The following is a 16,398-nucleotide window of genomic DNA, read 5'->3' as shown; positions in this document are numbered from 1 at the left end:
CATCGTTTACATCTTTGACATCTTTTACATCTTTTACTTACTGTAACCAACATTCAGGAAGGTATGGGACTTTCCTGGGGAAAACATAGAACCTAATCACGCTTACATCTTTTACATCTTTAACATCGTTTACATTAGATACATACATGCAGGAAAGCATGGGGCTTTCCTGGGTAACATTTACATAACTAGAAAGAGTAACAAACTAGATAAAATTACATCTTTTACAATTTGTAACATAAAATAAGGAAAGTATGGGACTTTCCTGGTAACACATGATAAGTAAACAGAACAGTTCAACCAGTCAGATAACCAACTATACAATTTCACATGAATAAACATATTTTCAGTGTACAAACTTACTATACTTTACATTTGTGAAACAATAACCAACATTAAGAAAATACGGGATTTTCTTGATGAACATAACATTTCAGACACAGAAAGGAAACTGATATATTTTCATAAAACAAAACCGCTTATGAACTCACCAGCTTTATGCTGATTTTCAAACTGCTTGTGTTCTCAGGTCAGCGTTAGAACAGGTACCCGAAGATCCTTTTGCTCGAAGACGGTGTACATGAAGATCCGTTCCTTTTGTTTATATATATAATGTATCACAACTGTACAAACTTTACTTTTGAAACAACTGTAAAACTTTTATTATGTAATGTAATGGTTGCTTTACTTTACTTACTATGTGCATTGGATTTGATACTCAACGTGGTAGTCAACCCCGGAAATGTTTTCCGCCTTCGGTTTTCGGGGTGTGACACTCGGTAACACTTTCACTTATACCTATAGTCGCTTATACTTGATGACGCTTATACTTATTCACGCTCTTACTTAGTGATACGATTTCTCCTTCACTTATACTGGATAACGACTTTACTCCACTTATACTTGATAGACATTCTTACATCACTTATTGTCGTCTCTGCTTCGTGATACACTTATACTTGGTACGATTATACTTCATGGTTCGATTATCCCACACGGTACACGTATACTTCACGACTCGGATGTTCCACTGTACTCTTATACTTCACGACTCAGATGTTCCACTGTACACTTATACTTCACGACTCAGATGTTCCACTGTACACTTATACTTCACGACTCAGATGTTCCACTGTACACTTACACTTCACTGTATGATACACACTCAAGCGTAGTTAGATGTATGTTTATGCTTGTATAGATGCATATAAATAATGATTGAAGGACTTAGGAAGGCTTGTCCGCCCTATTTCCTTTTCTTCGTTGAGATGTGGTCTGGTGGGATCGGATGTCCATCTGAAGGTCGTTCGATTCATTAGTTATATATTATGTATACGAGCATAGACATACGAGTTTTCTTCAGTCAATTCAGTTAAGAATCTATACCTCTAGTCTACACTTACATAAGAAACCCACTCCCTCCTAGTAACACACTATCCTCTATTTGGGATGCATCTTCGGGACGCGACCTTCTCCGTCGTCTAGTTGGTAACCAGAGTCTCCTGTAGGGAGAGCGGACATTGTGTGTATAGGCCTATACGGGATTGACAACCCCGCACCCTGACTGCTAGCTACAGTCCACGGCCTACCAAGCCAAGGGGTGACAAATGTCACATTATATAGATGCTTGTATGGCGTCTAGTACTCTAGTCAGTATGGTTACGAGTATCCTGGGTTGCCTTATAATTCATGGCTTTAAGGTAACAGTATTTCGTCAGCGATTTACACTGTATGCTGATGTCACCTTTTTCAGAATCACACTGTTTTGACCTTGCTAGATGTATCTTTCAGTTGATACTGTCTGGGGTCTGTTATCTATGTTTGACCTTACTAGATGTATCTTTCAGTTGATATTGTTTGGGGTCTGTTATCTCTGTTTGACCTTACTAGATGTATCTTTCAGTTGATATTGTCTGGGGTCTGTTATCTCTGTTTGACCTTGCGAGATGTACCTTTCATTTGGTATCGTCTGCGGTCTGTCTTCATTGTTATGACCTTGCAAGATGTACCTTTCATTTGGTATCGTCTTCGGTCTGCGTTCACTGTTTTAGACCTTACTAGTTGTACTTTTCATTTGGTACCTTCTGGGGTCTGTGTCTCCATTTGTTAGACTGAACCAGGCGTGTCGTTAGTTCGATACTTTCCTGGCGTCTATGACTCTTTTGCCTTAGTCAGCAGTCCTCACTGCTGAGGCATATGTTATTCCCTAATGCCTATGCTTTCTTTAATAATCAAATTCAGTATTTTGATATTATTAGCAATTAAGGGAAACTTCTTCTTACCACATTACACTGACCAGTCTTGGTAGAAGGCTGCTTTTATTAAAGAAAATATAGGATTTTCTGGAAAGAACACTAATACACTAAAATCACTTAAACTACTGCTTTATAAAGTTATTTGACTAAATGACACTAAATACTTATGAACTCACCAGCATTGTAAAAATGTTGATACTTGCTTTTCAAATAACTTGTATTCTCAGGTTAGCATTAGACAGGTACATCCCCGGAGCTGTTGATGAAGATAGCTTAGTGCCACGCTGTATTTATTCTATTACTTGTATTACTTTAAATTGTTGTAATGTAACCTTGTAAAACTATTACTATTAATGCAATGTTTTGTTGTACTTTGATTACTATAATGCATGTGTGGTGATACTTGACATGACGTCATCCACCCCAGAACGTTTCCGCCGTTCCGGTTTTGGGGTGTGACATTACGGGATGGAAAGAGGCTGCTATAACCTCTCCAAAGGAGGTTCAGTAAATAGGGCTCTTCCCGTTATAGCACGTCGTATCGCTCGTAACGGGGAACAAGCACGAGCATCAGTCAACCAAATCATGGATGTTAACGCTACTGCTCAAGTCACCACAGTTCGACTTCGTCGTCTGGAAGAAGACCATGATCATACCAAGAACCACACTGAAGCTCTTCAAGAAGAGATGACTGCTTCTGGAGCCGAAGTAAGAGCACTTTGCGGAGCATCATGCTACATTAGAAAGTCGTTTGATGGAAACAGAGTGTCATGTGATAGCTTTTCAACATGACCCTCGAAAATGCCTCATTTCTTTTAACTATTCTTTTGTTTTTATGTAATGCATTTTTTCTAAAAAATATTTTTACAATTTTTATAAATCTTTTTAAAGTAATTTTTTTTTTTCAAATTCATGTAAACATTGTTTACAATTTATTTTCCAACTTTTTTACAACTTTGTTTTTTAGTTTCTTTAAAGTTAATTTTTTTTTTAAATTGGACAACTTCTTTTAGATTATTTTTTTAAACTTCGTTTACATGAAAAGTTTTCTGCAGCAACTTGCGGAAGGATCAACCAGCTAGTTACATATATACAAATAGTAAAAGATAAAGTTCAAATTACAAACTAAAAATCATACAAACCAAACTTCAATAGTAAATTGAGATTTGGTATTCATTATTCATATTTATTTAGAACGCCAAATCTAACTTATTCATATATTACATAATTTCAAAATTACAAAACTAAAAATCATACAAACCAAACTTCAACGGTAAAGTGAGATTTGGTATTCATTATTCAAATTTTTTTTAGAATGGTAAATCTAACCTAACATATATCAAGTTGAAGTTCATTCTATAGCCATCTAGCGTATGATCCTGAGGAAGCAATTACCAAACCTAAAAACCAGTTATGGTACAAGCTGCCACTCAATGAGACTGCTGCACAGCAGCTGTATACGCCCACTGAAGAAACAACAACCAAGGCGTAATTTCCATAAACCCAATTTTGGAAACCCAAAACGTTCTCCACCCGCAAAAGCACCGATCGTTTCAGACTCAAACATAGTGCAATGGAACAACGCAATCACCAACTACATGCGGAGTGGCCGATGCGATTCAGCTCTATGTATCTTCGAAAAGATGACCCGGCGAACTTCAGTTTCATGGAATGCAATGATATCTGGATACTTGCTGAACCATCGGTTCGATCTTGCTCACCAGATGTTCGTGAAAATGCCCGAAAGAGATTTAGTTTCATGGAATGTGATGATTACGGGGTGCGTCCGAAATGGTAACCTAGGTGCTGCGAAGAGACTGTTTGATCAAATGCCCCATAAGGATGCGGTCTCTTGGAATGCTATGTTGTCTGGTTATGCGCAAAACGGATATGTTGAAGAAGCAAGGATGGTTTTTGATAAGATGCCAAACAAGAATTCTATCTCGTGGAATGGAATACTTGCAGCCTACGTGCAAAACGGGAGGATAGACGAAGCACAGAAATTGTTTGAATCAAATCCATCCTGGGATGTGATTTCTTGGAACTGTTTGATGGGTGGGTATGTAAGGAAGAAGAGACTAGTTGATGCACGATGCCTGTTCGATAAAATGCCAAAGAGAGATGAAGTGTCTTGGAATACGATGATTTCAGGTTATGCTCAGAACGGGCAATTATCCGAAGCTCAGAAGTTATTCGATGAGTCTCCAATTCGAGATGTGTATACATGGACAGCTATGGTATCCGGCTATGTGCAGAATGAAAAGCTAGATGAAGCAAGAAAGGTGTTCGATGAAATGCCTGTGAAGAACTCGGTTTCATGGAATGCAATAATCGCTGGATATCTACAGTCCAAGAAACTCGAGATAGCAAAGGAGCTGTTCGATGCAATGCCTTGCAAAAACGTTAGTTCTTGGAACACTATGATTACAGGGTTTGCACAGAACGGCTTCATTGATCTTGCTATGGAGTTATTCAAGAACATGCCCAGGCGTGATTGCATCTCATGGGGTGCAATCATTGCAGGGCATGCTCATTTGGGACACAATGAAGAAGCTTTGCGATTGTTCATAGAGATGAAAAGAGACGGAGAAAGGGCAAATCGGTCCATTTTCTCCTGCATTTTAAGCACATGTGCGGAAATCACCGCATTAGAATTGGGAAAACAATTTCACGCGCACCTTGTGAAAGTAGGGCTGGGATCCGGATGGTATGTAGGCAATGCAGTATTGGCTATGTATTGCAAATGTGGAAACATAGAAGAAGCTCATGCTACATTTGAAGAAATTAGCGATAAGGACATAGTGTCATGGAACACAATGATTGGAGGTTATGCAAGGCATGGATTTGGTAAAGAGGCTTTAGAAGTTTTCGAGTCGATGAAAAGAAAAGGAGTCAAACCAGATGAAGTGACCATGGTTGGTGTGTTATCCGCATGTAGTCATAGCGGATTATTGGACATGGGCACACAGTATTTTCGCACAATGGAAACCGAGTACTCCATAACTCCAAACCCAAAACACTACACATGCATGATTGATCTTTTAGGTCGGGCAGGCCGCCTAGATGCTGCCCGGAATTTGATCAACAACATGCCCTTGGAACCGGATGCCGCCACATGGGGCGCCTTACTTGGTGCAAGCCGGATTCACAACAACACCGAATTAGGCGAAACAGCCGCGAAAAAAGTCTTCCAAATGGAGCCCGATAACGCGGGGATGTATGTTCTTTTATCAAATCTCTACGCAGCTTCGGGTAGGTGGGGTGATGTGGGGACAATGAGGTTAAAGATGAGGGACACAGGGGTCAAAAAGGTTCCTGGTTATAGTTGGGTTGAGGTGCAAAACAAGATTCACACGTTTTCGGTTGGGGATTTGACACATTCGGATACCCCCGAAATATACGCTTTTCTTGATGATTTGGATTCTAAATTGAAAAAAGAGGGTTATGTATCTTTGCCTAAATTGGTGTTGCATGATGTGGAAGAGGAGGAAAAGGAGCATATGCTCAAGTATCATAGTGAAAAGTTAGCGCTGGCATTTGGGGTACTTAAGATACCCGGTGGGCGACCGATTCGTGTTTTTAAAAATTTACGGGTGTGCGCAGATTGTCATAATGTGATTAAATATGTATCAAAGATTGTGGGAAGGCTGATAATTGTGAGAGATTCTCATCGGTTTCATCATTTTAGAGATGGTGTATGTTCTTGTGGAGATTATTGGTGATATGTATCCAGCAATGTACTTTTGTTTTTTTAAACAATATTTTGTTTCAAAATTGTTCTGTAAATTGAAAAAAAAAAAAAAATACATATGGGTTAAACCAAGACGTATTTCAAACCATGAAATTGACTGGTTTGATCATATATTCAAGAGAACAAAAAAATAATATTTTTCCAAAAATAAAGATTTTTCACAACTAACCATAATAAATGTTAATTTCTCTTTTGCATAAAATTGGTCTATTTTAGTTTTTGGGAAAATTTTAACAATTAAGTTTTCATTTTCTATTATTAAACAATAACGAAAATGCAAGGTTGTATAATATTATGAAGGCTAGTAAAATATTTAAGGGCATGTTATTTCTATGTCTTGAACAAAATAGCAACATACTTTGTGAATGTCTAGATGTATTTATTGGTAAGTGTTTGATTAGCAAACACTCTACCTATGTGAAGATTTTAACACAAAGAAGATGAAAATGTTAGCATATCACGATTACATTAATCCATGGACAAAAAAAAAAAAGCAACCAAACGACAATTATTCATATGCCTAGTAGTGTGTCTTTCAATCCCTTTTTACCAAAATACCCTACACTCAAGTAGCATGAATCTAAACGTACAAAGTCCTAATGTTCAAGAAATGATGTGGATGTTGATCCCAAGAGTGTTTCCAGCTCCTGCAGTACCTCAAACGCTGCATATTCGGAGTTTATGTTTATGTATGGCCTTGCCACATTCAACACTTCCCTCGCTTTCAATTGCTGCGTTTAAAGTTTAATCACATGGTTAAAGTCAATAAATAGCAATCAACTTTAACTTTACTATTTTATTTCATCATAATATTATCCTACTTTCAATATTGGAAGTTACTTTGATTTGAATGTTCTACCCACTTATAGCAAAGTATACAAAGCAATTTTCACTGCTATCATTGGGTAGTTTTTCCAGAGGATTACTGCCCCAAAAGGAAAAAATAAAACTGCATGTACAATGTTATAGTTTTGAAGGTAAAATGTCTTGATAAGATAAACCAATTTTCTGTTACAACAAATGAAAGTTAGATGCTACTTTCATATACCATACTACAGCACTGTATTTTAACACATCTATCCAATTGAAACCACTTTCAGCAGAGTATAATTGCTAGATTTTTCAAAGTAAGAATAAGAAGAAACTGAATGTAATGATAATGGGAAGAAAAAAACTCAAAGTAGAATGCCATTCCTCAAAAATAAAATAATGTAATGTATCAAATGAGAGTGAGATGTTATAATACAAAAATGAGTTGCCATTTATTTAGACATACACAAACATACAAGAATAGATATTATAAAAGGGTTAAATAAATGCAACAAGTAGGCAACATATTTCATTTATAGCATCTTACCTTTAGAGCATTGTTTGAAAAAATCCACCTAATTAGGTAATTATAGCGCATTGCACTTTCAGTTTTAATTCTATCTGTTTTGTATTTGAATGACTATGTAATAGAAATAAATGGAAGTTGGATAGAATGAAGAAATAAATGAAACTACATTGCTATTTCTTGCATTTAACAACCCTTTGAACCTAAAGTCTAAACAGAAACGAAAAGCTGACAATCTGTAAACAAAAATATAAATGAAATCCCAAAAAGATAGTAGAGGGATGAAGGATGTAGGGCAGGGGGGTTTGTTGACTTACTAAATGCTCATATTTTGACTTCAATTCTTGGAAAGCTACAAGCTGCTGTGGATCTGCCACGAGTACCGAGGTCCCTGGTACAAACTGGAGTTCAAAAAAAGTCAAAGATGTAAGCTTCTCAACATTGTTATTTATTTTTGTTAATTGTTTGTAGTAAGAGTGAGAAAATTTCTTATTTTGGGACTTGATGGAGAAAGCTCAACTTGTATTTCTTACTTCTTACTATAAAAGTAAAACAAAAAAATTTCTTATTTTGAGGCATTAAACTTCAAAATCTATCAATCGTTGTATAATTGGCTACATGTTTCAAAGTACAGTGATGAATGTGATAAGAAGAAATGTCAGAAAGATTTTATAATAAACAAAGGAGTGGTGTTCATGCATGACACATTTCAGTTCCCAACTCCTTTGCCAAAACATTCTATGAACCGAATGCCCTTTTAGTTTTTTTTTTTTTTTTTTTTTTATAACTTAATGCTGATAAAACAACTTAATAGAAAATATCACTTTCCCCCAATAAGTTCTAACCTTTACAAATTTTACCTAATTTATTTTCTCCTTCCATTTCCCCAAGTGTGTGGTCATTTTCTCTAATATTTTTTAATCATTTATCCAAATATTAAGGCAGCATCAAAAAGTAAGTCTACTTTTAAGTATTTCATAATACATATATTCATATGGAGTGTTACAACTTTTGGCATCAATTGTGCTTTAGAGAATACCTATACACAACATTAAAATATCTAGACTCCTCAAAAACTATCTTCCAAACTTACACAACAATTTTTTTCTACTGATTCCTCAATCTAAAAGATATACATGAACAATTCAAAAACCAACACTAAGAGTTGAAGAATTTTAAGTTTCTAGACATGAACTATGAGTATGCATCAATCCAGTGAAAAATTTTTACAGCTTCTTTAACTAAATCTTAGAAAATATCTGCTTTCTCCTAACTCCTAAAAGCATGTCGAATGGCTGCAAGCTTTTTCCAACTTTCTTCTGACACCTAAATGCAACTTTAGCAACCACAAAAACCTCATCATATCCTCATTCCTCACTATAACAATAATATTTCATCATCTTAATTGCACTTACATTTAATATGACTTTTATTCCAATTTTGTATGCATCTATATGTCTGAACTTGAGTTACTATAAATACACATTTCTTTATATTGATGAATTTTATTAACTGAACAATATATTTTCATTAATTTTGGTATATGGACTATGGAGCAAATAATATATTAACATATCTATTGTTACAATTATATATTAATATTATAGATAACTTTCTTAATTTAACAAAATGAAAATTTAAAATATATAGGATACTTTCTTACAACACTCAAAATATTATCGACTTATAAATTTGTATTGTAAATTTTTAAATTAATTAGAATTCATATTTAAAATATGTTATAATTTGTGTAAGTAAATACTTATTAAATTAAAAGACGAGAAAAAAAAATTAAGCACCTTTGTTACTAAACAAGTCACAAATACATAAAAAGCTCACACAATGGTCAAAATTGGCTTATCCATTGGAGATTCTTTGTACATCTCTCCTTTTTTAACTGAGTTTATCCAATGGAAAACATCCAAATCACTTCAAATTCTCATCTTTCATCCACCAATACCAACTTAACCTTCTCTAAAAATCTAATTCTAATGTATCCATATTTTACCATATCTCTGCCTAAATGTACACTCACACAGCCCATTAGGAAACATTTGCAGTTTTCTACACCCATGCCTTATAGATAAATCATTATGTCTTATTACCATATTCCTACAAATCTACAGATAAAGATCCAACAACAAGCCATGTCATTTTTAAGACTCCTGAATCTTGAAACCAATTCAACAACCATGGATGGATCCTTCCACAAAACTAAGCCAAGTAACAAAAGATAATATTTCTATAAATTCTTATCAACCAGCCGTATCTTCATCTAAAAACTAAGGTTCTTGGGGGCAAAAAAAACATTTGACAAAAGGTTGTACTATACATATACATATACCCATCAAATTATGTCCCCAAATTCAAAAAGGCTAAAAATAACCCCTTGAGCCACTTGGGCTAGTCCAAAATCCAGTATACCAACATCTTCTATGTATATAGCATTTAAAGTTGGCTAATTTATGGACTTAATGAGAACAAGAATTAATCCAGTAAGCTACTATACATGGTTGCTTCTATTTGACTTAATGAGGAATCAGTAAAGGATGAATTGGAGGAAATTAAGTCCTCACTTTTTTACGAATTTGCCCAGAACATAAATATTTAAACACATGAAAAGCAACATCCATCGCAACCATCTTCTAAAGTTCACTGATTTAGCTTCTTTTTTTGTTTTCACAATATATCTAAGAAGACATGCCAGCTGTTCATTAAGTTTTTCTCTCCTATTTGGCACACGACACCCCATTACTCTAAGATGCTAAAAGATGGTAGTAATGCTTAAATTGACATCATCTACATTAAATCAAACTGGTTTCTCAAATCAAAGGTATAAATTTACACAGTAGAAATGGAAATTAAGTAAATAAAAGAAAGGTTTTACCTCATTCGGCCATCCAAATGATTGTGAAGTGGAGTTTTGTAGCTTGTTTGCAGCATCAGTGTCAGAAGTTTTGCGAGGCCGACCCCGGCCTCTTGAAACTGAAGCAGCCTGAGTATCAGTATCAGTATCCATATCAGCATTAACAGATACATTTTGTGCAGGGGCCCCCACCCTCCTAGGTCTTCCTCTTGGCCTCATCACGTTTCCTGACAAAGGCACAGTCACAGGCCTCCCAATTCTCTTGGGTCTGCCAACACCCCTCTTCTTCCCAATCCCACCACCATTGAACAGCATGATTGACATCAGCTTAGGTCTGCCAACTTTCCGCCTTACTCTCCTCTCTGCCTCCGCCTCACCACCACTACCAGAACTTGTTACAACACCTCTGCTAACACTGGAACTCTTTGGCGGCCGACCACGGCCTCTCTTGGCTGAAGCCACTGCATTCTCAGGAGACTCAACAGTTGGGGCAACACCATCATCACCCAAACCTAATGAAGCAAAGATGGGTTCAGCAGCCCCTGCATAATTTCCTTGCAACTCCTGCCCAGAAGAACCCAAGTGCTGCTCGAATTGAGGTTCATAAGGTTGGATCTCAGCTGCTGGCTGTTCATCTGGCACCTGATTTTGTACCTGGAACCCGAATTCGTGTCTGGGTTTGGGAGGACGGCCTGGCTTTCTCCTAGGTTGAACAGAAGAGTTATCAGCTTTAAAGCCAGGTGTAGTACCGAATGTATCAGTAGAAGTAACAGAATAGTCAGCGATATCATGGTCCAACGTGGGTGTGGGTGCGGGAGTTTCGAAAGGAACAGATCTAGGAAGTGGAAGCATGTAAGAGTGTTTGACGATCGTCAGCTGACCCTCGTTTTTCATTCGCTTTAGGTGGTGAGTCAACAAGTTGGAGTGAGTAGGAGGCAAATTTGTATAATGTCGTTCTATGTATTTAGCTATAGCTTGTCTACTGGACCCATCTTTGTCCTTTAGACCAAGAATTGCTGCTACTATCATCTGCCAAGAAACAAACACAAAACCCACAAACAAAATATGTAGTGCAACTTAGAAACTGGTACAGGTCAAGCAGATGGTGATATTGATAATTTCGAAAGAGATGAAGGCACTTACATCGGAATAAGGTGGGTGGGCGCCGTTAGTAGTTGGGCTGGCAGGGTAAGGCTGATGTTGGTCGTTAACCGGCGACAGATCGGGAATCGAGTCCATGGAGAAGGAAATTGTTCGAGAGAAGAAAGGGAAAAGGGTTTGATGATATATTTGATGGATGAGGATGAAAAAGGCTGAAGATGCGTTTTGGGTGTCAGCAGCGGATGGAGTCATGTGTATATGGACGGATGACATTTGTTAATTTCATTTGCATTTCAAATTGTTTTACAATTATTTCTTCTAGTTTACATTAAAGCCACAAATTTACATAAATATTTGGTTATGTCTAATATATTTTTTTATGCCTTAATGTCTAATACACCAAAAGATATATTTTTGTCTTTTAGATGATTTTTACTTTTTACGGCAGGTCAAACATCTATATAGCGCTGACTATGACGTAGATTGTTGTTACTGCGAGTTTCAGATGCATTTTTAGCTCTTCATTTAGGGATTCTGTCTAATAAACATTTTGGGATCCGCTCTGCACGGAATAAACAATTTTCGGGTTAGGAAAATATACCGAGGGTTGGATCCCGGTATTGTTCTCGGACGCCCAAGTTAGATTGTGAATATGAGAATTGCTCTGATATTGTATATAGTGTTTATTACCCCTTATTTTTTCATACCTGGTTACCACGCTTTTTGAGAGTCTTATAGGCCTTTCTTAATTTTGTAGGTTCATGGCTTGGTCCGGTTCTTCATTTGTTACTTGGTCTGTAGGGAGGTGGATATTTTGTCCTTTTATTACTTTATCGCATCGTATTCTTCCTTTTGCATGATCTATGGGATATGATTTCAAAATTCGTGTACGGTTATTTTGTTCGTGACAGGTTGTGGTTCTTTACTACTCGACCTAAGGGACCCGGGTTGGTATGGGGCTATCTCAAATAACCGACGCGGGTACACTATAACCCCCCCCCCCCCTCCCTCTCAGTCTGAAGGGTAAAGAGTATTGTCATAATATTTTTCCATTCAGATTTGAGTATTGGCATTGGTTATTGAAATGTTTGTCTCATGGAGTGTATTAAATGTTCACGTCATCAGAAATCGTGTCGTCTGTTTTGAAAAGAGAAAAAGGGTGTGGTGCATGCAATCAGCCGAGCTCAAGTAAGTACTCCCAAATTATCCATACAAGTTTATGTTATGTTATGATTATCATCTTATTTAGAACAACATGCTATATTAGGACTAAGGATCTAGGAAGGATGCCTTATGTGCATATTATATGTGTTCCAGCTTTATGAGAACTGCATGCTAGTACAGAATTGCCAGTATGATAGCCAGAGTAGTAGATGCTTGATTATGTGTACTCGATGCTCGAATGCTACTTGCTTTGTGCTCTTAGGAGTCTTAGTTATCTTTTACTAACTAGTAAATGAATATGTTATGTTACATATTGCGAGGATTAAATAATTTCAGAAGGTTAGGTCTAACTCTATTTCGCAGCTCTTGTTTGAGTCCAACCGTTGTAGGGTAGGATATCCCATTCGAAGAATTATCTAGTCTGAGTGATATGTAATAGTATTCGCGAGCTAGTTAGGAGAAGAAAGCAGGGACTTCTTATGCAGCTGATGGCGAAGAGTGGAATGGTGATTACCCTAGGGCAAGCCTAGGATAAGAGTAGTAGAGAGTAGTAGCAGTAGAAGGGACTTGGTGGAATCAAGGCAGTTCTTGAGGAAAGTACGGATAGATGTGGAAGGTAGTATGGGCCCATACTACTAAAAGCAGAGTATCCGTACTCGAATCAAGGAAGGCTGAGATAAGACCAGGGAGCTTGTAGTGTGTGAGATCCCTTAAGTATGATGAGTATTATGATGATCGTGATGGTATATTTCCATGTATAGTGATGCTTAGAGGTAGACCATATGGTAGTTCTGGTGTCAACGAGGGATCAGGCTCGGACTCTATAGTCGGGCAGCTCGATGATCAGATGAGGGAGTTTATTCCATCTGAGATTACGTACAGTATCATTGACCAGACTCCTGTGATCCCCAGTATTATCAAGTAAGGCATTATAGAGACTTGTGATGAGAGGTCGAGTGCATTCTGCACTGAGATAGCAGTCATGATAGGGACCCGTACGTTGATGTTTTGGGAATTCAGAGTTTGTGAGGCTTCAGATTGTCATCGGGGATTAGGGACCCCATTGTTAGCAGCAGATGGTTGGCAGATGTCACCAACACTTTTCGTACCAGACGTTGTCTCAAAATGCGACAAGATCTGACTTACTTCCTATCTCTTGAGGGACAGAGCACGAGATTGATAGGAATAGGTTGGTCGAATGTTGAGTGATGATACGTGATGCTATGTCGTGGGATAACTTTTAGACCAGATTTTGGACAGAGTGTGCCCATGCGTTTGAGGCGCTACAATTGGCGCAAGAGTTGTTAGATCTCCAGTAGACAACTGAGACTGTGGTAGAGATCACTGTCAAGTCTCGGGAAAGAGCTTATATGGTACCACCGTATGCAGCAGATGAGGAAAGGAAGAAGGTAAGTTATCAGAACATACTGTAGAATGATTGCAGGGAGATCGTGAGTATCTCGGGATGCAAGACCCTGAATGATATGACTTCTTGATCTCGAGAACGAGATATGGACGTGGAGCACATTGGTAAGAGGGAATCAGATCAGTTACTTATATTGAGGGGTCTCGGGAGGAGACCGTAGATTTCAGATTAGCTTTTGAGGGACCAACAAGGTTAGATTCAGTACAACACATGTGGGATTGGGAGAGTACGGTGCCATCTTGGTTTATTCCAAATCCGAGGAGTAGCACGAGAAGCACCTGAGGGAGGTGCTAGAGACTTTGAGGAGGGAGAGAATTTTTGCAAGGTTCTCCAAATGTGAGTTTTGGTTATGCAAGGTGCAATTCCTTAGGAACCCTGTCAACCAGAAGGGTGTATTAGTCGATTCAGCCAAGATAGAGTTCATGATGCAGTGGGAGATTCCGAGGTCTCCAATTGAGATTCGGAGCTTCCTAGGTCTAGCAGGTTATTATCGGAGATTTATTCGGGGTCTTGGAGGTGGTGTGATCCTTTGGATTAGCTGGTGTTGAAACACTAGCAATGATAAGCATGGTTTCTAGCAGATTGGTCATGGGTGGTAAGAAGGATTGAGAATCCTTCCAGTATTATGTGTTATGGAATATTAGTTGAAGCTAAGTGAGGGAGAATCAATCAATTGTCCAGGAGCATAAATTGGTGTGAAACTGGGATAAGTTTTGCATCCTTGTTAGGAAGGAAGATAACCCAATCCACTGTATGGTTTGAAGATAATGTGAGATGGAAGTTCGGAAAAAAAAACTTGCCAATAAGGAGATCGCGTTCCAGTAATGTTGCCCAACAAGCCTTAGGGAATCAGGTTGGGGATTCCATTCAGGACATGAGTTCAGTTAAGTACGGGTCAAGTGCGTGTTCGATCCAGTATGGAGAGTGTTTTAAGTCTGCAGGTGTAGTCGTAGCATTCACTAGCAGCCAGATAGTGTTAGAGTGTTGTAAGTTTGCGGGTGTAGCCGTAACATTCACTAGCAGCCAGATAGTATTAGAGTGTTGTAAGTCTACGAGAGTAGCCGTAGTAATCACTAGCATCCAGAGAGTGATAGAGTGTTGTAAGTCTGTGGGTGTAGCCGTAGCATTCACTAGGTTGGTAGATGGCGTGAGTGCGTTGTTAGGACGCGAAAAGAACAATAGTACCCACCAGTTTGGGTGTAGCAGTGAGGATATGGAAATCCACGGATTGGATTTCGGAATTACCCAGACGGATTAGACATGGTTAAGCCAGTGATGAGACTGTAGAAGCGCCACCACAACTATGAGAGCAAGGAAGCAGTGGACTGCTTAAGGTCATTCATCACATAAGGCTACCAATGGTCATGTAGCAATCACTTTTAACCTTGGGTTTGGTGACGTCAGGATTTGACATATGGACTCGTTCAGTTAGATTAGAAAGTTATTAGAGACTCAGTGGCATGGTAACTAGTGGAAACTAGTTCCAGAGAAGGATTTCGTTCGAAAGTTGTGTGAGGAGACTAAGTGGGAGCCCTTTGGCTCCGCAGCCGGGCCGGAACTCGGTATTTCAGATGATTGGCAAAAAATTGAGACCAAGTAGGTCTCGATAGATGTTGGAAAGCAGCCATGTGGTAGCATACAGTTTCAGGCAGTTTAGTGTTTCAGGCAGTTCAGTGTTTCAGGCGGTTCAGTGTTTCAAGCAGTTCAGTGTTCAGGCAGTTCAGCGTTTCAGGCAGTCAGTGTTTCAGACAGTTTAGTATTTTTAGGCATATTAGTGTTTCAGATAGTTTTGAGTCTCCATTAGTAATGGTATTTGAGGATCTCATGTAGGATAAGCATAACAGATTGTTGAGTAATGCTTGGTCACCTACCGTAGGGTTGATCTATAATCATTCGGTATGAGTGGTCTGTCAGGGAATTAGACCATCTCAAGACAACAGATATTAGAAAAAGTAGATGTGGACTATTGTGTGGAATCCGTTCACTAGTGGAATTTAAGGCTTTGCAAAGATTGGTCATGGCTACCCTAAGAAGGCTAGGGTGTACCCAGGATGGTAACCATATCATTATAGTAGTTGGGTGTATAAGGAATCGTAAGAAATGATTTCGAGGACGAAATCTAATATAAGTGAGGGAGAGTTTTAACTCCCCGTATATTTAAATAAATTAGTAAATGTAATCCCCAAACTAATTTGTGAAGAATTTTAAAAGTCAGGTGTTAAAAGTGTAAGTTCAGGATTAAATTGAAAAGGATTTCGGAGATCAGGGTGCGTTTGGTAATTTATGGACTTAAATTGAAAAGATTTGAAGGCTTAAGGGTTTATTGGTAATTTAGGGATCTATTATGAAAGAAATTTATGGGATCAGGGCTTAAAAGGTAAGTTTTGGATTCAGTTTGTAAAGATTTCTGAAGGCAGGGTTAAAAGTGTAAAATATGGATTAGTTTGAAAGAAATGAGGGAAATGAGGGGCTTAACTTGTAATTATGGGGAAAAGTTTT

The 16,398-nt window shown here is 37.9% G+C and overlaps 2 protein-coding genes across 2 annotated transcripts; one reads left to right on the top strand and one right to left on the bottom strand.

The window, feature by feature from the left end:
* Positions 1–3,499: 3,499 nt before the first annotated feature.
* On the top strand, positions 3,500–6,029 carry LOC145012071 (Tetratricopeptide repeat (TPR)-like superfamily protein). Its single transcript, XM_078970844.1, has one exon. It carries the CDS (start codon positions 3,629–3,631, stop codon positions 5,975–5,977), a length of 2,349 nt encoding a protein of 782 aa, XP_078826970.1. The 5' UTR covers positions 3,500–3,628; the 3' UTR covers positions 5,978–6,029.
* Positions 6,030–6,438: 409 nt separating this feature from the next.
* Positions 6,439–11,587, bottom strand: LOC145010889 (uncharacterized). Its single transcript, XM_078969457.1, has 4 exons — positions 11,352–11,587; positions 10,230–11,237; positions 7,660–7,743; positions 6,439–6,737 (listed from the first exon to the last, which is right to left on the bottom strand). The coding sequence occupies exons 1-4, from the start codon at positions 11,580–11,582 to the stop codon at positions 6,603–6,605; spliced, it is 1,458 nt and encodes a 485-aa protein (XP_078825583.1). The 5' UTR covers positions 11,583–11,587; the 3' UTR covers positions 6,439–6,602.
* Positions 11,588–16,398: the final 4,811 nt, after the last annotated feature.

The sequence above is a fragment of the Lactuca saligna genome, chromosome 8 (assembly GCF_052625555.1).
Source record: "Lactuca saligna cultivar CGN05327 chromosome 8, ASM5262555v1, whole genome shotgun sequence".
In the NCBI taxonomy this organism is placed as follows: Eukaryota; Viridiplantae; Streptophyta; class Magnoliopsida; order Asterales; family Asteraceae; genus Lactuca; species Lactuca saligna.
The sequence above is the reverse complement of the archived record's forward strand: the minus strand, read 5'-3'. Positions and strand labels throughout refer to the sequence as shown.

Bases quoted from the DNA above. Each gene is read 5' to 3' on its own strand.
- LOC145010889 (XM_078969457.1), bottom strand. From the start codon at position 11,582: ATGTCATCCGTCCATATACACATGACTCCATCCGCTGCTGACACCCAA. The intron at 11,238-11,351 runs GTAAGTGCCTTC...GTTTCTTGGCAG, and splicing joins CCCACCCACCTTATTCCGAT to ATGATAGTAGCAGCAATTCT. The intron at 6,738-7,659 runs GTAAGTCAACAA...CTTTAAACGCAG, and splicing joins AGTCAAAATATGAGCATTTA to CAATTGAAAGCGAGGGAAGT.
- LOC145012071 (XM_078970844.1), top strand. From the start codon at position 3,629: ATGATCCTGAGGAAGCAATTACCAAACCTAAAAACCAGTTATGGTACA.